General features: G+C 35.2%; 1 protein-coding gene across 2 annotated transcripts in view; it reads left to right on the forward strand.

Moving 5' to 3' along the window:
• PPP4R2 (protein phosphatase 4 regulatory subunit 2) overlaps nucleotides 1-21,938 on the forward strand; it is a 57,654-nt gene that overhangs the window by 23,260 nt on the left and 12,456 nt on the right. For both annotated transcript variants that reach the window (XM_019719690.3, XM_074313297.2), the window contains one exon: nucleotides 15,411-15,581. In XM_019719690.3, the coding sequence (XP_019575249.2) occupies nucleotides 15,411-15,581 (171 nt within the window). The remainder of the gene's footprint in view (nucleotides 1-15,410; nucleotides 15,582-21,938) is intronic.

Genomic DNA, 21,938 nt, shown 5'->3' on the forward strand with positions numbered 1-21,938 from the left:
GATGTGTCATAAAGAGATTGTCAGTGTGTATAACATTCTGGAGAGTGACAGGCAAAGAACTAAACTAAAACCCAAATTCTCTGAATACTGTGGTTAGTAGTCTGCTAGACTGAATGTTCAAATGGCTCATTTTGGGGACTGTCTACTCAGACTTGAAATTAATTTACTAGTGTCACAGAATTTTAAGCATTAAAATGTAAAACATAAGCTTGAAATTCTAATTTGAAAATTCAGAAGAGGTTTTTTTTCACAGCTCAGATTTCTGCTTAAAGCTAGAGCATTAGAGATTTAATCTCAAAAGAATATTTGGCTTTTTGAAAGCAGCAAATTAATTTAAAACTTTTTTGCTTGCAAGCAGCACAAACTGATTTTGGTTCACGTAAGCCCAAAAGAAAACAAGAAAAGAAGGGAATGAAAAATTTATTGGAAAGATATTGAGGTAGCACTCAGAAGCAAAGGCTGAGGTATACCACCACCAAGCCTAGTTACTGAGGGTGGGGCACCTCAGGTACCTCAGCAGAAGTTGCTAGACCTTTTCTTTTGGTTGCTGCTAACGGGTGATTTAGCTCCAGCGACTTCCAGTCTCTGGTCTCTCCACATATCACATTTCTGGGGAGAAAAATCCAATTGGACTACTTGAGGATTAATCCACTTTTTGTAAGGGAGCTGGTGGGGTGGGCAGGGGAACAGTGGGGACAGATTATAATACTTGCTTTAAGGGAGTTCAAAGTACATTGGGAGCAGTAGAGTAACATGATTTCAGGCAAGGAGAGTTAGGAAAAGTTTCATGGTACAAGAAGCATTGTTACTCAGTCTAGGAAAAGGGAATAGTGAGCAAAGAATAGTCAGGAAAAAATGAAGGACTATGAAGGTAGATTTGGGGTAGATCAGAGAGTGTTTGGTTAATACATAGAATTTTGAATTTAGAAAGACCGTACAAGTTTTGAAGGTTGTTGAGCAGGAGAGAGATAAATTAGAGCTTTGCCCTGGGGAACTTGTGTCTAATTCAGGCAAGGCAGAGAAATCATTCAAGAGGCTATTACGGGAGTTTAAGCTAGAGGAAACAAGAATTTGAAGTATAGCAGTGTTACTGGGGATGTACATGAAGACTCACAGACAACATCAGGTTCTGGTTCTGTAGACATTTATCTATCCATCATTCTCGTCTTGCCCGAGGTTCTGTACAGGCTTTCTAAATGGTTTTCTAATTGCAGTTTTGCTTGCCCTTTACAGTCTCTAATCTATGATCATAGTAGTGGCAGTGCAACAGTGTTAAATATTATGTTATTTCCATGATAAAAATCTTAAGCACCCTTCTCCTTGCTCAAGTTAAAATTTAAGGTCCTTATCGTGACATTTGAAGATGTATATGATTGAATCTCTACCTAGCTATCCCCCAGTTTGCTCCCTTTGTTTTTCTGCTGTCCTAAACTATTCAGTTCTCTAGTAGATCATGCTTCCTCATCTCAGTGCCTTTTCACATAATGTTCCCTCTCCCTGGGAACAGACCTTTTTTTTTCCTTTGTGCTTATTTTTTAAGACATATACTAAGGATCTGGAAAATATTCCTTGACCCTGGGTTAGGTGTATCTTAGCTTATTTATAGGACTTTATGATTACTTCCATTATCATATGTATATTTTGCTATGCTGTTGTTTTCTGTTTAGATTGTGAATTCCCTGAAGGCAACTAGGCTTTTTTTTTTTTTTTTTTTCAGTATCTTTTTCTACTACAGAAGAACTTAGAGATGCATATTTGCATTGACTTTTTTTTCTTTGCATATACTTTTCCTAGAACTAGATGTTATGACTTACTAAAAATATGGATTCTGAAGCTAAAACGCTTGGATTGAAATCCTGGCTTTGCCGTGTACTAGCTATATAATTGTGGGCAGATTAATCTGTTTGTTTCTTACTTGCCTTATTGATAATAAGGTGGGTGAAATACTACTACCTAACTCATAGGGTTGTTATGAGGATTGTGTTAATCTGTTCAAAGTTTTTGTTGCTATTACTATTACACATTGTTTGCATTTATACCCCTACTGCTAAAACAGTTGCACATATAATACTTCCCAAATCTGATTGAAAAGTGACGTTTTTCTTCCTGATTTCTTTTTTCCACAGTAGGTAGGTTGTGAATATTATTCCCAAATAATTATTGAGCACTTATTATTTGCTATACATATTCTTAGTACTTGTGATATATGATGTATATTGGTGAATAAATGTGTGGGCAACGAGATAATAAATATAATAAGTTACATATTATGTTACTAGATCATGAGGGCAATGGAAAAATAATAAAAAGGGTAAGGAAAATGAGAGTTAAGGGTAGAGAGGTAGTTGTAATTTTAAATAAGGTGGTCAGAGTAAGCCTCTTTTAGAAGGAGGCATTTGAGCAAGACAGGAAATTAGCTATGCAACATATAGAAGAGTAATCCAGGCAGAGGGATCTTCCACTGCAAAGGCTCTTAGTAGGAGTGTGGCCCACTTTTTCACAGACCAATAAGGAGGTCACAGATTGCAAGGAGTAGAGTAGACTGACAGGTTGACCAGGTCAGAGATGTAAAAGGAATTGGGGTCGGATCATGCAAAGCAATGTGGACCATTGTAAGGACTTTAGCCTTCACTTTTAAATGAAATTGGGAGCCATTCTGAGCAGAGAAGTGACATCAGACTTAAAGGAGGATTGTTCATGAATGGCTGTGCTGAAAATATCTTTAGATAAAGTAAGCTAGAAGCAGAGATTATTAAAGAGATGGTGGTGGCTCACATTAGTGGTAGCAGGAGGTGGTAAGAATAAGGTACATTCTTTATCTATGTATTTTGAATGCATGTCTGACAGGATTTCCTGACAGGGTGTGGTATGTGAGAAAGAATGGAGTCAAGAATGACTCGGGTTTAAAACCACAGCTAATGTACTCAGTGGTGAAAACTGAAAGCTTTTTCTCTAAGATCAGGAACAAGACAAGGATGCCCACTACTATTCTATTCAACAGAGTATTGGAAGTTCTAGCCACAGCAATCAGATGAGAAAGAGGAATAAAAGACATCCAAATTGGTAAGGAAGAAGTAAAACTGTCAGTATTTGCAGATGACATGATTCTATATATAGAAAAAAACCCTAAATATACTCCACCGAAATCTGTTAGAACTAATAAATCAGTAAAGTTTCAGGATACAAAATCAATATACAGAAATCTGTTGCATTTCTACACACCAATTGCAAAGGATCAGACAGAGAAAGAAAATAATCTTACTTGCAAGCGCATCAAAAAGTATAAAATAACTAGGAATTAATTTAACCAAATTGGTGAGGCCTATATTCTGGAAACTATAAGACATTGAAGAAAGAAATTGAAGACACAAATAAATGGGCAACTATATCTTGCTTGTGGATTGGAAGAATTAATGTTATTAAAATGTCCTTACTACCGTAAGCAATATACAGATTCGTTGCAATCCCTATTAAACTACCATTGGCAAGAATTGACTCGGGTTTGCCTAAGCAAACCCTGTGGGATTTTATTACACCTAAAATGGGAAAAGCTGTTGGAGGAGCAATTTGTGGGAAAGATCAAGAGTTCAGTTATGGACATGCTAAATGTTATATTAATGTGGAGCAGGTGGTTTGGATGAATGAATGTGGGGATCAAGAGCTATAATTGGCATATAGATTGTATTTAAAATCTCCAGACTGGATAAGATCACCAAGTAAGAGAAAAGAGGATGAGCCTCGGATAGCTCTGACTTGAAGCTTTTTGGAAAACAAGAAAAGGAAAATGATCAGGAAAAACCAGTGAGGTAAAATAAAACCCAAGAAAATAATTAATGAAGAATTATCAGCTGTGTGAAATGCTCTTTATAAGCCAATTGAAATGAGATATGAGAATTAACTGTCGGATTTAGCAATATGGAGGTCATTGATGACCTTGAGAAGAGCAGACTAGTTTTAGTGATGGGGCTGAAAGCTTGATTGGAGTAAGTTTGAGAGAGAGTGGGAAGAAGACAACTCTTTCAAGGAATTTTTCTGCAAAGGAGAGCAAATAAATGATGTGGGAGCTGGGAGGGTAAGTGGAAGAAAGAAAAACCTTTTTGAGATGGGAGCAATAATCAGCTTATTTATATTGCTGTGAAACTGATCCATTAGAGATTAAAAAAAAGGTTGCTATAGATGTAGTTGATAGAAAGGAAAGAATTACACGAGTGATGCTATGCTCTTGAGTAGGTACACAAATGGAGAATTGGGTATATAAATTAAAGCATAGATAGTTCATCTTTGGTAATAGGTGGGGATTCAGAATGTGTGCATAAGCATGCTTGTAGATGGGGAAGTGGGAGACTGGAAATTCCCTCTTGCTTGTTTTATAAGTGAAACAGGAAGCAAGATCATTTAGTGAGTGAGGAAGAATTCATTGAGCGTTTGAGGAGAGGAGATAGGAAATAGTTAGCTAGAAGTATATGAGAGTGAGTAAACTAGGGAAATACAGTATTATCTGACAGCATTAATAGTGTACTTGAGACCACAGGCATAATAACCTTGCATTTGTCCGCATGTGCACTGCTGTGTAGGCAGATTGGTGGAGAGATACAGCATTTAACCAGTGAAGTTGATTTTTTTGAGTACTGTGAGAAGGACTAGAGAATCAATTGTATGCAAGGGGTGATTATAATTATTAATTATAATTTAAGCTGGATACTGAAGGGAGAGGATGTGAAAGGAGGTGAGGGACAGTAAAAAGGTGATAGGATCAATGGACTGAAAATCCTGGTAGAATCCAAGAATATTTGAAGTAACTGCAGTATATGTAAATGTATTCCAGCTTGTCAAGAACCATAAAAAAATATAACTGGTAGGCTTTGACAAGCTAAATGATGTACAGCGCCCCTCCCATTCTCTGCTCTTGTCTGGTAGCTGAAATAGTTCATTTTTTAAAAAAGGAATAGTTTTGTGCATGGGTGGAGAAGGAATATTGGGTAAAGAATTTTCTCTGTAATAGAAGGGAGTAAAGAGTCTAGAAGTATTCTTCTTAGTCCAGAGAGATTGTCTCAAGTTGTTATATGTCCTTTAAGTGACAGTAGATATGCCCAACCATTTTATAATGGTCTAACAGGTCTTTCTCACTGTTCCAATTCTTTCTTACTAATGCCATCTCAAGGTGCTCTCATTTGGAAAGTTCTGTGCGTAGCTACTACATTACTCAAGTGTTTCTTCTCACCCTGACTTTTCTTGAGGAAAAACAATCACTGAGTACTTATTAGGTGTCAGCCACTTTGCTAAAGCACTCTGTTTACACTAATGTTAATCCTTACATTAGTTCTGTGAAGTAGATACTGTTATCCCCATTTTACAGGTGCGGAAACAAAGGGAGGCTAGAGTTACCTGTTCTGGGTCATACAAATGAAAAAGCGACTTAATCTGAAATTTGAACTCAATCAGGCTTCCACACTTTGCCACCACCCAATACTTTAAAAATAGGTTTTCTTTTTCAACTTTTTGTTTTTACTTTCATCAAAGTTTTACATCCACACGATTTAGTGAGTTTAGTAATACAACACAGGTGACAAAAAAAGTGTTCTGTGTGGTTTCCTCTATTTCCTACTCCCCAGAGACAACCACTTTAAAATAATTATTACCTATATCTATGTTAGTCTTATAATGTTACTATTTTCTTTAAAATTTTATAATTTATTGATTTCTTACTAATGACAGTGAAGACTTAGTTTCTTTTATCTTCTCCTCCTTACTCCCACTTCCATTGCCCAATTTCTTCAGTATAATTATATTGATATTTTGGTAAGTTCAACATTCGTTATATACATTGTCTTTGTGAGTGCTATTTTTTCATTTAATTTTTTACGTACTTATATGCCTAATGCAGCCCCAAGCATTAGTTGTTTATATCTCATTACGATGTTTAGCTGTATTAGGTCGTCTACCAATTTCATGTTTTAAAAACACTCTTATGGAACCTTCTTAACTGCTCTATTCTGGACGGGTTGCTCTTTAGACGTGCCTTAATCATCCTACCTTCTTGGGATCTGCCTGAAATTCGCTTTCTTGTCTTGGGTCTTCAGTTTCCTAGATACCATGTCGTGTTTTTTTATTGGTTTACTTCATTGTTTTGATGGAGTGAGAGAAAGCATAATACCGTGTTTCCCCCAAAATAAGACCTAACCGGAAAATAAGCCCTAGCATGATTTTTCAGGAGGACATCCCCTGAACATAAGCCCTAATGCATCTTTTGGAGCAAACCTTAATATAAAACCTGGTCTTATTTTCGGGGAAACACGGTTGCAAATACTGTTGGTGTTGTTTTTTTGGTACTTTGAGCATCCGTAATGTGTTTATTCTCACTTAAATGGATAGTTAGATATAAAATTCTAGGTTGAAAGTATTGTCTCTTTGAATTTTGAAGGTATTTTTCCATTGGTTCTTACTACAGTGTTACTGTTAATAAATCCGAAGCCCTCTTTGTATGTGACCTGTTTTTATATCGCTGGAATTTTGTAGGATATTCTCCTTGATTCCAGAATTATGTAGTTTTACTCTGATGTGGCCACTTTGAACAACCCTTGTGAGCTCTCCTGATTTGAACATAGTGTCAATATATATGTGGTTTGCAAATATTTTCTCCCACTCCGTAGGCTGCCTTTTCATTTTGTTGATTTCTTTTGCTGAACAGAAGCTTTTTAGTTTTATGTGGTCCCACTTGTTTATTTTTGCTTTTGGTGTCAAATCCAAAAATTCATTGCCAAGACGTAAGGAGCTTCCTATGTTTTCTTCTAGAAGTTTTAGTTTTAGGTCTTACGTTCAAATGTTTTATTCATTTTAAGTTGATTTTGTATATGGTATAAGGTAGTGGTCGTTTCATTATTTAGCATGTGGCTGTCCAGTTTTCCCAGCACAATTTATTGAACAGACTGTGCTTTTCTCCTTTGTATACTGTGGGCTCTTTTGTCAAAAGTTAATTGACTGTTTATGCATGGGTTTATTTCCGGGTGCTCTGTTCTGTTCCATGGATCTACGTATCTGTTTTTATGTCAGTGCCGTGCTGTTTTGATTATTATAGCCTTGTTAGATACTTTGAAATCCAGGAGCATGATACCTCCAGCTTTGTTGTTCTTTCTCACAATTGCTTTGGCTATTCGGTGTCTTTTGTGGTTCTATACAAATTTAGGATTGTTTCTTCTATTTTGTGGAAAACGCCATTGGAATTTTGATATGGGTTGCTTTGAATCTTTTTCTTTGGGTAGTATGGCCATTTTGAAAATACTTATTCTCCCAGTCCATGAGCATGAATATCTGTACATTTATTTGTATCTTTAATTTCTTTCATCGTTTTATAGTTTTTAGTGTACCTAAATCTTTCACCTCCTTGGTTAAATTGATTCTTAAGTATATTATTCTTGTTGACGCTTTTGTAAATAGGGTGTTTTATTAATTTCTCTTTCTGATAGTTTGTAATTAGTGTATAAAAACACAATTGAGTTTTGTACCTTGATTTTGTATCTTGCAACTTAATTCATATATTCTAAAAGTTTTTTGGTGGATTCTCGGGTTTCCTATATGTAATAATGTTATCTGTAAATAGAGATAGTTTTACTCTTCCTTTCTGACTTGGTTGCCTCTTGGTTGTTTCTTTCTCTTGCCTAACTCTGGCTAGGACTACCAGTACTATGTTTAATAAAAGTGGCGAAAGTGTTCATTCTTGTCTTGTTCTTGATTTTAGAGAAAAGAACTTAAGCCTTTCAGCCTTTCACTGAGTATGATGTTAACTGTGAGCTTGTCAGTTTCATTGTTCTAAAAATGTTTCCAGTTATTTTTCAGTGTATTTTCTTATTTTTATATGTAGATGGAGATTCCCAGGAAGGGTTACCCATTGCAGTATTGATGTGTTCATTTTCCACTTGTTCAGACAATTCTTGGACCAGACTACAAATAAATGATTATTTCAGTAGATGCTGTGCTTTTTTAATGGTATTTTTTTTCGTCTCAGGAGTATGTGGCTATAGAAAAATGCTTTTGAAATAATTATGTCTTTAATTAGCAATTTTAAAGTAGCATGTAACTTTGGGACAAACTTCTAAGTACCAATGAATAATAAATTTTAGAAAATTTTTCAATAAGGGGTCAAAGGTTAGTCAGTAGTTAAAAGCATAAATCAACTTAACCAGAACACACCATTTGCAGAACTTCTTGTTTTAATTGGAAGAGAGAGGTGGATGAGTAGAGGAAAGTAATTTGAATCTTTAAATTGAGAGAATCCTTATCATGAATATTCAGGTTGCCAAAAAAGAAACCCAAGTTGACACTGAGTACCTGAACGTTTGTTTTACCTGTTGAGGCTTCCTTTTCCATCTGATCTGATCTTTTCTGTGTACAACCATCATTAAATATTTAGCACTCTAATTTCAAAACTTCACTTTAAATGGCAAATACGTTCTCTTTTGTGTCAGAAGTTTGTTCCTTTGGAGTAGGTACCATGCCATTTTCAGATAGGAGCTTCTGAGCAGGAAGATACGTAACATTTCAAAGGTAATTTCATAATAGGAAAACTTAGACAACTATTTTAGCATCATTTCAACATTTACATAAAAACTTTTATTATTTTTGAAGCAGTCAGTACAAACTGAGAATCCAAAAGTTATGTTCATACTTGTGTCACGTGATAATTTATTTTTTCCATACTACCATGAGAGTAAGAAAGACAATTGTAAATGGGTGGGAGTGGGACAGTAATCCTTAACTGGGGACAATTTTTGTCTCCCAGGGAACTTTGGCAATTATTGGAGACATTTATTTATGGTTTTCACAACTTTGAGGAGGGGGGAGTGGGGGTTGGATGTGTTACTTCTGCTGGGTAGAGGCCAGGATGCTGCTTAATATCCTACAATACACAGGTCTAACCCCCTTTGACAAAGAATTATTCAGCTCCCAATGTCATTGGTGTCAAAGTTGAGGAACCTCAGATGACGGATTGCAAAAGATCTATTCACACACAGAAGATATGTCTTGCGGACAATAAACATAGGTTAAAAATTCCAGTTTCACTAGCAGTGAATGAAATGCAGGGTTTTTCTACTATCAAATTGACAGTAATTTTGAAAGACTGTGATACTCGAATGAAACACTTATTTCTATAAAAGTGGTACAGCATTTCTAAGGAGCTTTTGAAAGTATGTATCAAAAGTTTTGATATTTATACTTCAATCTTGTGACTCAATAATTCCACTTAAAGGAATCTATCCTAAGGTAATAAAAAATACCTACAAAATTTATTAGGATATTAACCACTGAATATTTTTTATTGTAATGAGCTGGAAGTAAACGTAAGTTTTTTTTAATGGTGGCCACATATGATACAAATTAAAAGTTCTTCTTTCAAAGATGATTTGTTCCATGTATAAGGTGAAGAAACAAAGAGATACTAAACCGGGACACAAAATTTAAATAGCTAAAAAGAATAAGAATGAAAATTAGTGAAAAATACACTAAATGTACATTAGTGATGATCACTGGGCAGATTATGAACAATATTGTTTCTATCTGTATTTCCTAATTTTTATAATGACTATTGTGATATATCAGAAAAGGAAAAACAGACATCTCTTTTTATTTTTAAACTAATATAATTTTGTGGTATTCCAACTGAATAGGCCTGTGCTTTCCCATATACAAGTTTCCATTTATATATGGGTTTGTTTCTGGGCCCTCTGTTCCGCTGATATATTTTAATATTTGCTCAATTGATAAAATATAACATGATATGATATAATAATGCAAAAAGAATGTTCTCTTGTTTGGACCCCACTTACAGATGTTTTCTAGACTAGTAATTTGTATTTTAAAATTAGTTCTTAACGTCATGATTTTGTGTAAGCAGTTCACAGTGAACTCTATTTTCACCAGTCTTTCACTCACTTAATTCAGTATTCATATTAAATTTACTTGTTTTTGTTTATTCCTATCACATAAGACTGAATTCTGTGACACTTTAAGTATCTTGATTCACTTAACTGCCTTTTAAAGGGTTGGTGTTTTTATAAGCCTGTTACCTTGCATAAATGAGCAGCCCCATTAAATTCATTTTTGTTTTTATTCTTCCCATTTTCCCTTTGATGTTTACAAATGTGCAGTATTTGCTATTCCTTGGAGGTGGTAGGACTGTCCTATGTTATACTTTCTTGTATTAACACATTGTTTGTGGGAAACGAGTAAACTCGTCATATCGCCTCTAGTTGGAACTAGCAAAAATTTTGCAAAGTAAATAAATAGAGACCTCTTTTTAAACTAAAACACTGAAAGTTTCATAGAAAAATATCAAATAGATTGAAAGATACGAATATTTTACGGAAAGTCTAATTTTGGCGAGAAAATGTCAAAAAAGCCCCGCGTTACGACGCAATTTGGCGGGAAAATGCCCACTTACAAATTAAGTTTCCACACAGATTTTGTGTGGAAAGCAGTGAAGCTAAGTAGAGAGTGATCTTACTAGTATTTGGAACTGTAGGAGGCAGCAAGTTAAGATGGTGCTACTGGCCACTAAAGTATTCTAGAACTATCTGGGAACGTTAGAGATGGATTTTCTGCCCTAAGCCTCTGAGAATTGTGAGGGAAACATGTTTGTTTTAATATAGACTTGTGAGTTCCTATTGAGAAAAAAAGACCAGTGTGTGGTGTTTGGTAATAGGATATATTCATTAGTGATATGAGTTCTTTTGCCTTCCTAGAGGAGAAACTTCATAAAGGGCAAAATGGAAGGGAAAGAGAAGAAAAGGAAGTGAAGGGAGGTGAGGTTACTTAAAAAAAAAAAAAATTAATGGGTAGTGAATTTCAGTAAATTCTTGAGTTCATTTTAGCAATGTGGATTTAACTTCTGGGTGTTTTTTGGAAAATTTTTATGGGGAGGAATTCTGAAATTGAAAATGTTTCATGAGCATTCTCTCTGTTTACAATAATTTTATTTTCATGTTGAAAAAATAAGGTTTTTTTTTTGGTTGTTTTCTAGTTTCCACTCATCCAATAAGTACATGCATAAGAAAATTATTTTTGTTGTCAAATTTTTACTTCATTTGTTTATGACCTGTTCTTGTGTGTAAATAATTTTCAGGGAAGTGTTTTTTTGTTTTTGTTTTTAATCAAATTGTGTTGCAACAAAAAGCTGTATCTTTCACATTTTATAAGAGTGTTTTCATCTGTACATAACATAGTAACTCTTGAATTGCATCTCTTGGATTTAATTTAGAATAACTGCTAGATATATTTGAAACAAAATACAGTGTGTTCATAGTTCGTTTTAGTTTATGTGACTTAATTCCTGTCTGATAAGTTAATGTTGCAGAGTTTTTTGAAGCTCCCCATAGTTTGCTTTACCTGGGCTTCATTACTTCTTGTCTGGCTATTTCCATTAGATGGGGGAGGGGGGAGAGGGTGGAGTAGGGGTGTGTGTCTTTTTTGGGAGAAGATGTCATTGGTGGGTTGGCAAGTGGTTAATGGAAAGATGGGGTAATTTAAAAACCCTGTGTGTATGGAAATCCTAATTCATAAAACAGATTATAACTTAGTGGGTGATTATTAAAACTGCACGAAGAATTCTTAAGAAATGAAAAACACATGACTCCTGTTTAAGTAACTTTCCCTGGTGTGTTTAAGTATTAGTTAAATGCCTGTGGGGAGTCGAGTGAAATTTAAACATAAGTTTTAGTAACTCCTGCCAGTTTTATATTAATCAGAAATCAATGTTAGGCATGTCAGAAGTTATAATGTGCTGTCTCTGCTCGTTAAACTTCAAATTTCCCCTCCCAAAATAGACAAGGAAAAGAGGGAAAAAGTAATCATGCAAATAGCTTTTAATAGTTACCCTCACCAAATCTTTTTATAATAGTAATAAAATTTACTCATTTAAGAGACTGGAATTGTCAGGTCATATGTCAACTTTGTGCTTCACTTGTTGAGGAACTGCCAAACTATTTCCCAAAATGGCCACACCATTTTGCATTCCCCCAGCAATGTATTGCTTTCCAGTTTCCCTACATCCTCCTCAACACTTGTTACTGTCCATCTTTTTGGTTATAGCCATGCTAGTGGGTATGAAATGGTAGCTCATTGTGGTTTTGATTTGTATTCCCTTAATGGATAATAATGTTAAGCATCTTTTCATGTGCTTATTAGCCATTTCTCTGTCTTTAGAGAAATGCCTATTTAAATGTTTTGCTCATTTTTCAAAACTTTTCATTGGGGTAAAATATAACGTAAACTTTACCATTTTAAATGTGCAATTCAGTGGCATTAAGTACATTCACAGTCCTATGCCGCAGCCACCACTACCATTCACCTCCATACCTTTTTCATCTTCCCAAACTGAAACTCTGTACCAATTAAATAGTAACGCTTCACCCTTCTCTTCTCCCAGCCCCTGGCAAACACCTTTCTGCTCGCTGTCTCTTTGAATTTGACTATTCTTGCTACCTCATATAAGTGAAATCATGAAATATTTGTTATTTTGTGTCTGGCTATTTCACTTAGCGTATGTCTTCAAGATTAATCCATATTGCATCACGTGTCATAATTTCCTTCCATTACAAGGATGAATACTATCCCATTGTATGTGTATATACCACATTTGGTTTATCCATTTATCTGTTGATGAACATTTGGGTAGTTTTCACCTTTCGGCTGTTGTGAATCATACTGCTGTGTACATTGGCATACATGTATGTGATCGAATTGCTAGATCACTAGATCATATGGTAATACTTTCTTTGATTTCTTTCTTTCTTTTTTTTTTTTTTTTTTGGAGGAACCACTATACTGTTTTCCCCAGAGGCCATACCATTTTTTTTTTTTTTTTTTTTTAAAGTTCAGGTTGTCTAACTTATTTTTTTTTTTTTAATTGGGGAAGGGGGACAGGACTTTATTGGGGAACAGTGTGTACTTCCAGGCCTTTTTTCCAAGTCAAGTTGTCCCCTCAATCCCAGTTGTGGAGGGTGCCGTTCAGGATCAAGTTGTTGTCCTTTCCTTCTTAGTTGTGAAGGGCGCAGCTCAGCTCCAGATCCAGTTGCTGTTTCTAGTTGCAGGGGGTGCAGCCTGCCATCTTTTGCGGGAGTCGTACTGGCAACCTTGTGGTTGAGAGAACGTGCTCCAACCAACTGAGCCATCCGGGAGGCAGCTCAGCTCAAGGTGCCGTGTTCAATCTTAGTTGCAGGGGATGGAGCCCACTATCCCTTGTGGGACTCGAGTAGTTGAACTGGCAACCTTGTGGTTGAGAGCCCACTGGCCGATGTGGGATTCGAACCGGCAACCTTCGGAGTTAGGAGCATAGAGCTCCAACTGCCTTAGCCACTGGGCCGGCCCCGAGGCCATACCATTTTACATTCCCACCAGCAATGTACAAGGGTTCCAATTTCTTTACATCCTTGCCAGCCAATACTTATTTTCTGTTTTTGGGTAACAGCCAACCTAGTGGATGTAGGTTCTATCTAGTTGTGGTTTTGATACATTTCCCTAATGGTTAGTGATGTTGAGCATCTTTCCATGTGATTATTGGCTATTCGTATGTCTTGGAGAAATGTTTATTCAAGTATTTTGATCATTTTTTTATCCGGTTGTTTGTTTTTGTTGTTGAATAGTAGTTGTTTATATACCCTGGATATTAACACTTTATCAAATACATGATTTGCAAGTATTTTCTCCCAATTCTGTGGGTTGCATTTTCACTCTTGTTGATAGTGTCCTTTGATATACAAAAGTTTTTTATTTTGATGTAGGTTCAGTTTATTTCTTTTGTGGCATGTGCTTTTCTTTCTGTTTTTTTTTTCCTTTTTTTCGTGTCACACAATATCTTTTATATCAACACTGATTGATTTTTGAAATGTCTTGGGAATGTATCAGGAATCTTCCAAGCTCACAGTGATGAATAAACATTTTCGAGACCTTTGCTTCAATTTTATCATTGGCCACAAATATTTCATTTGTTTATCTTGAAGTGATAGACTTACTTGATTCATTTTTGAGAAACTGTCTACCAAATGTCTCCTGATCTGAATAAGTATTATTTGTTTGACAGTCCTGTCAAGTAAAAATGGCTTTCTGTGAAAAATAGCTGGTTCAGCTGGCAACAGTATTCAACTGTTTTTCCTTGAGATGTCCCTAGTATTTTAATACATACCAGAAGTCATTTATGTATACTTCTCATTTTGTTACACAGAATTAGAAAGATATAGATTCAAAGGTTGAAAGTTAATAAAGTTAGTAACTTGTTTTATTCAACTTTAAATGAAACAGTTTTCTTTTTGTTTTTACTGTGAATTTGTGGTGGTCAAGAAAGTAATGACTACTGCTAGTTCAGTTTGATACTGCTGCCTTGATTTGTGCTAGTGTCATCAGTTTTACCTACTGCTGCTTTTGCACCAACAGTGCAAATGTCAACACAGAAAAAGTCAATTCTTATGAAAACAGCTTTTACTTCTTGGACCACACTGAGAGAACTGCTGCCCTAGTTTATAGGGTTACTGGGTGGGATGAAAGAGTGATTGCAGATTAGCACTCTGCTTATTTTGTTTAACTAGTCACCTGTGTAAGAAGTCTGTCTGCTGCCACTAATGGTTGTACTGTGTGTGGGGAAATGGTTGGCTTTCCTAACTCTTGTGTCTTGGCTCTTTAGACAGGTAACATAAAATTTCCTTATGTTAGTGGTAAAATGAAACGATGTTTATATTAATTTCATAAATGAGTAGATGTGAAACGTATATAAGGAAATTATGTATTTTTATTTGCAGATACATGTTGGATAGAACCTATGATATACCTTTCTATTGACAAAAGATAGTGACAATAATAGGTGAAAGCAAAAAAAAAAGGAGAAATTGAAGTTTATTTTGCTTTTTTACAAGTATAAGACTTTACTAGTCTATATAAGCCTTATAGCTTGGATGTTAAATGCTTAGAGTATGATGTCATTCTGACTTGCACACTTAAAACTATAAACGTGAACTTGGGCCAATTTCCAATAACCTATTTAAAAAGGGGAAGTAACACTTCCCTGGTTAGTTTTGTTATGGGGCATAGAATCAAAACAAAATGTTTTAGCTTTAAAAATGCTAAGAGTAGGACTTAGCATAAAATAGACTTTCAGCCAGAGGTAGTTCATTTTTAGGTTTTTATCAGAGATTTGGATTTTGTTTGGGTCAGGAAGGAGTTGGGAGAAACGGATTAAATCAGGTTGGATGAAACCTGTCAGATTGATCACGCATGATGCATTCTACTGAACAAAGACATTCTTTCTACTACTTACTCAGATCTTAATTTTGTTAGCATCACTGATGGTAAATTCTGTATTTGTGCTTTGTGTTCAAGAATTGTAAAGCTACATGGTATTATATATTTTTTAAATTTTTTGCTTATAGGATTCAGTGGTCCCAATTTAAAGGCTATTTTATTTTCAAACTGGAGAAAGTGATGGATGATTTCAGAACGTCAGCTCCTGAACCAAGAGGTCCACCCAACCCTAATGTCGAATATATTCCCTTTGATGAAATGAAGGAAAGAATACTGAAAATTGTCACTGGATTTAATGGGTATGCACTTAATACTATTTTAAAGATTTTCTTTTTATCAGAAGTATAGATTTTTCTTGAAGTTTTGATGTGTTTGGTTGTTTGATAACTGGTTATCCATTAGAATAAGTTCTGTGTTTCTAGTGACATATCAGGGGTGCCCAAAAAAAAATATATGCACATGACTTGTATTCATCTTTTGTTATCGGTATGTATTATTACAGTTTTAATAGTTCTTCCTTTCTTAAAATGTTTATACATTTTTTGTCACCCTCTGTATATAGTAGTTACTGATTTTCAGCTTAAAAGTATTTAAAATATTTACAGCTTTTTTTTTTTCTTTTAATTTTTATAACAATTTATTTGAGCCTAACTGATGACTTACATATGCCTGGGAGCAAGATCTCAAATGCTCCGCAGAATTACAGTTTTGTAGTTTCTTTCATGCATTTGAAATTAAGGAGGGGAGGTGAGGAAAATTACATGAAGGTGGGAGGGCGAAAGCAAGGTGGGGATTGAATTACAGGATAGCTAAGATTATTTTCTCTCTTGAGTGGGGTTACGGTAGGAGGGGTCTGAAAAGAGGCATTTCAAAGGTGTCTTGACCTACATGCAAAGAAACTATGGAAAGAGCTTGCTTAAGGCAAAGATATGCTTTTTAGTAAAGAAGTGTAAGCCTGGAGTGTGGCTACCTACCATGACCTGGCCAGTTAAGAATTTATGATCAGATCACCCTGGAAGGTTACTTTCCATAGAACTCCTTTCTTCATACATTAATCTGAAGGAGGCATTGATGACCAACCTTTTGATTGGAGGGTGTAGTCTCACAGCACTAGGAAGGCTTGTTCCTGGGAAGTCTCAGTATTGAAATTGTCTCGTTGACTATGGGGGATGGGGCAACACCGTAACCCTGGGATCTGAGTTGAGGCCGAATTTTCCCCAAAAGGAAAGGGCAAGTAAATAAATGGAAGGCAGTCAAGTCTTATGGCCTTCATTGTGAAAAGAAAAACAAAACAGAACAAAACACTCTGGATCATCGTTCTCTGACTATCATGATCTGAGTTTTTCCCACTGTCTCATTTTTCTGTATCTGGCATCTAGTGTAACATTTATGTAAGCCATGAAAAAAATATTAACAGTTACACATGTTTAGTAATTACAGATAGTTGGACTATACAAAAAAACCCCAAAGAACAAGTATAACTATTTTAAGACTGATATCAGTAAACGCAATCAGACAGAATAGATTCTGGGTTCAGTATCAATCCGTAGTTACACAGTCCTTGGGATAGCTGTCTACCTCTGGTGTCGGCAGCTTCTCGTCCTCAAGGAGTCTTTAATGTCTATTGTAAGTAGAGGCAAGTTTCGTTGACGGGTAAATGTCTATTCAGGATTAGGCGCCTGATAAGGTTCCCTTCCATTGAGGTTGGAGAGTATCTTTTATTTGATGTCCTTTCCAAAAAAACATTATCTAAAGTCTGTCTTCTGGGAGCTCACTCTGAAAGGAAGTGGTTACCAACTTCGCGTTTTCCTGAAGTGACTCTACCAAACATTGGCAATAGTGTAAGATGTCTCTTTTTAGTAATGTGAAGTCATGAGTGCCTTCATGTAGGTCCAGCTTAAATGAACTGTGGTGTATAAAGGAATGAAAAACTGAAAAACGGGGAGCCAGGGAGGAGCCAAGTAGCCGTCTTGGGTTTCCCATAGCCCCAGATGTTTGGTTTTTTTAATCACTTATTTTCCCATGTAATCTAAAATAAATGACAAATTCTTTGAGGTGTTCCGGGAGCCCTTCTGGAACACCACAAAGTTATTCCTGCATATATTGAGATTTGACCCTTAATACCTCAATTTCTAATGAAAATTAAGATGTAAGCAATTAATATTCTTTAGTTTGGCAGATTTATGAATATATTTTATAACCTCTAGAAACATTTCATAGACATCAGAGTCAATTACTGGCATGGACTTTTTTGTAAAAATCCAGGTAAAATAAAGACATGTCTGTTTTACTTAAACCAACAAATTTAAGCTAGCTTTTATTTACTATTTACTAAGGATTAATTTCAGATCACATGAACTTGAAAAGCATTTGAGTTTCTATATTTCTGGAATTTTAGAATACTCAATCCTTACAAGTGCTTGCCTTTAAATTAATTTTAATAATACTATCTGGATGTAGAAAATTATCTCATTTACAACATACCTACGTAGACATACACAGTCACAAACAGCAAACAGTTGGATCCAAATTTTGTTTTGGAGGAATTTAGAGTTTATATCTGTCCTTGACAAGTCAAGTTCCAAATGACCTTCCACCTTTAAAATAAGGACAGCCATTTTTAATACCTCTGAGAATTGAGTTGACACCTAAACAACATCATAGGTTGGTCTATTTATCTGAATCCTCTTTTTGAAGCTTCTAGAGACCAGTTAAATATGCTTTCCATTCTTTCTGCCTAATTTTGTAGCTGGCTTTTTCTAATTGTGCACACAAAAATTATTTTAGAAGTATCAAAGTATCCTCATCTGGCCATCGTAGTATTAATGGGGGGCTGACTGTCCCAGTCCTTGTTGGCCTGGAAGGCATGATTTCTGTGTTAATTTTGAGATCTGTAGAGTCTGAACAAACTTCTAGGGAAAACTAGCCCTTACACGCGTCTCCATGAACCAGATGTGGTGGATATCCTTATAGGACCGCTTTATGCCCTAGAAGAGATTATTCCTCAGACAGCCCCACAAAGATTCTTTGTCACCTAGGAATATCCCAGCAAGGGCAAGCAAGAGTTGACTGGATGCCGCCAGAATCGCAATGCTTTCCAAGGCATAGGCCCCTCTCTCGGGCCTCTCTCAGGGTGAACTCATTCTAGGGCTCCCTCCCCTTCTCCCCAGGGTTGCCGCCAGCTTCTGTGAAAACAGCTGCACTACCTCACTGGATGTCTCCTCGTGCCCATCTCTGCCACTCTTGTTTTGGGGATCTGTACTGTTGTCATCCCATTATCTATTCAAGTTGAGGAAGCAAGTGTCCTTTCTCTTTCAGAGCTAAAAGAGAGTTCAGCAAAGATATTTTTCAGACTCTCAGTAAGCAATTCAGTTAAAATGAAAAATTAAAAGCAGCAACCCATTTTGTTCCCCCTTTCCCTCAGTTATCTCAGCCCTTATCCACTGTGAGGATTTTCTAAGAACAGCTCAAATAAAGTCATGGTCTGCTTCTTAAAGCAAGGAGACTCAGAATTCCAAGAGAAGACACCCAAGTTCACCCGATGTGAAACAGGGAGCCAGTGGGGCACAGTGGGCCCCTGCTGGTACCTAGCACTGGGTCCAGGTCTGCAGGGTGGTCCTGGGTGGGCTTCTTCAGAATCCTGCCATATTATGCCAAGTAAATATTGACGTAAGAAATGTCATTTGAGCCAAATTGACAGCATATGCCGGGGAGCAAGATCTCAAATGGTCTCACAGCTTCTTTTAAGAAGACTTGAATTGCTTTTACAGGTTTCAGTGGCATTCACACGTTAAATGGGTATGACATTGGAAACATTCATTTATCAGGAAATATGTTAATGTTATTTTCTTTCCATTTTATATTTGGTGTCATAAATCTTTATATTTGTATAGAACCTATATATCATTGAGAAAAGTCACATTTCATTTAAAATGAAAATTAACTATAACAATTTATGTAAGAATTCTGCTTTTTAGTTTAAATTTCTTTTTGTATTTCTCCTCCTCTCCGCAACAAGTACCCATTTTTAGCCCTTTGTGAAACATTGCACTTGAAAAGATATTTCGCACTATAATAAAACTGATCTTTTAAAAAATGCTTCTGTGTCTCATAGTCTGTGTCATTTTAAATACCCTTTTTTTTTTTTTAGGACTTTGTATTATAGGGTTTCCTTTATTGAAGGAGAGTAGTGTTTGTGAAGTTGAATTGTTCTATATACAATTGACAATTTGGAGTGTGGGACGACAATACCAAACTTAATGAATTATTGATATGTTAACCATGTATTCATATTTAGGAACAGATTTTATTTGAAGGGGTTTCACTTGTGAGTATTGAAGTATCATAGTCTCATTCTTTTCTTCAGGTATTTAATCACATGGGATTTCCAACAAGAGTGCAATTTAGTTAACCCTTTGTTATATGTCACATTCCCCTTGTTTTTAAGTTTAGGAGTTTTGCTTAAAATACCAAATCCTTATGCTTTGATTGCAGGTCTGTTACTTAAATGTTTTGTTGTGGGGGAGGGATTACAGCTTTATCTTTGAAGTCTGTCATTTATAGTTTTTGCCGCTAGAGATTTGGGATGGGAAGGGGACTTAATTTCACTGTGTACTCTGTTGTACTGTTGAAAGTTATTTAATCATATGCGTATTTTCCTTTATGATAACTAGTTAATTTTGTTATGCACATACCCAGAAGAAGCCACATGCTGTGTTTTTTAAGTATGTTGCATAAGATTTACTGTCGAACTGAATGTTCAAGTAAATTATGGCTACCATTTAAACAGAGTAAGATGAAACAGGGTCAGATCGTAACAGTTTTGTGAATGTTAAGCTGATTTGTGATTCTGAATTAGTAATACCACTTTCAATTCTTTCAAATTAAGTTGAACTAGACACAGATAATGTAGTTTATTAAATAAATCTAAATATTTGTAATTTTTTAACCTATAAAACAGGTAATTGACCTATTTTTTAAAACGACTTGAATAGTCGTTAACTGCCTACTAAGCATACTTAAACGTAATTGCTTTAAAAACATTTTTCATCTTTGAACCATAAGTATTTTGAACTTACATTTTTTAAATTTAATGGCGGTTTATTAAGCATTTTTCCTAATCAAGTATAATCCAGTCTTTATCAGTGATGTATTAATGTTTTTTATTTTTTAATTTACTCTTTTTTATGTATATTGTAACATATATTGGTACATTGAAACACGTCTATAATCCTTTTCTATTTTAGTTTTCTGTTTTGAACATAACTTTGTTCTTTAAAAAAAAAAAGTTTGCTAAGAATGGTGGGTAGAGGCAGCATTTGTTCTTTTTCAACCAGTTTGGGAGTTTGTCCTTTTTAGTATACTACTACTGCTGTTTGTAATAGATTGTATTTTAAGTTACAAAAGTGGTATATGTTCATAATTTTTAAAAGATCCCCAAATATCATAGGAGTACACAAAGAAGAGAATCAAAGTGGGCTCATAACTGTTATATGCTAGTTGTATTTTCCTTTTAGAAGAACTTTGAAATCTTCTCATATCAATAACATTTACAGCTGTCTTTTTTTTTTGCCTATTTCTTTGAAATGGCTGTATTTTTTGTTATGTGAACAGGTTTTAGTTCATTTGCCCTGTTCCCATTGGTGGATGTTTGTTTTTCGTCTGTTACAAGTAGTGCTTTCAGTGAGCATCCTGTACATACCTTCTTGTGTTGATGAATGTCATGTATTGATTATATGTATAGATTTATTGTTGCTTTCCTTTTAATTTGTTGAATTGGAATTGCTAGGTCAGAGTATACACACATACTTAACATTTTTATTGATACTGCCAAGTTGACCTTAGAACATGTGTTCATTTGTGTTTCTGTGCGTGTGTAAGTACAGATAGTGTAATTAATTCTTCATTAGTTTTGTATGTATTTGTTTCTCTGATTGCAGGTGAAATTGAACAACATTTTATGTCCTTAGCAATTCTTTTATGAATTATAGTTTCATATTCTTTTTTGTTTTTTCTTTTCTTTTGGTGATTTTCTAGTCAGTATCTTCATTTTGGTTAAGTTTTGTTTCTGTTTTTAATTAGTAAAAACTATATTAAGTACTATATAGTGTTTTGACATGAAAAAGATTATCTCTTTTCTAAAAATTATTTTAGTATACTGTCATACAAATTTTCCCTCTTTGAAGTGGAAATTGTCAGTTCACTTGTTTGCTTGATTTCCTGAACTGTTAAGATTCTGGAGAGTAGGGGTAACGTCTTTTGTAAAGACCTGGAACATGAATGCCTAAACATAGTACCGTGTTTCCCAGAAAATAAGACCAGGTCTTATATTAATTTTTTGCTTCAAAAAACACATTAGGGCTTACATGTTCAGGGGATGTCATCCTGAAAAATCATGCTAGGGCTTATTTTCAGATTAGGTCTTATTTTCGGGGAAACACAGTAGGTTCTCAAACAAGTATTGAATGAATGAACAATTCTGTATCTATATTTGGTTTAATGTGCCATACATAGTACGTAGAATTACATTGATGAGCTCAAGTCCTTTTTTTTTTTTAATTTACCATATTTTCTTGTCCTTTTAAAGTTACTTTTGAACTTTAAAATTTTTATAAGAGAAGATAGATTATAGCTATTCTCCAGAACTGAAGTTACAT

The sequence above is a fragment of the Rhinolophus sinicus genome, chromosome 5 (assembly GCF_057876585.1).
Source record: "Rhinolophus sinicus isolate RSI-liver-muscle chromosome 5, RSI-T2T, whole genome shotgun sequence".
In the NCBI taxonomy this organism is placed as follows: Eukaryota; Metazoa; Chordata; class Mammalia; order Chiroptera; family Rhinolophidae; genus Rhinolophus; species Rhinolophus sinicus.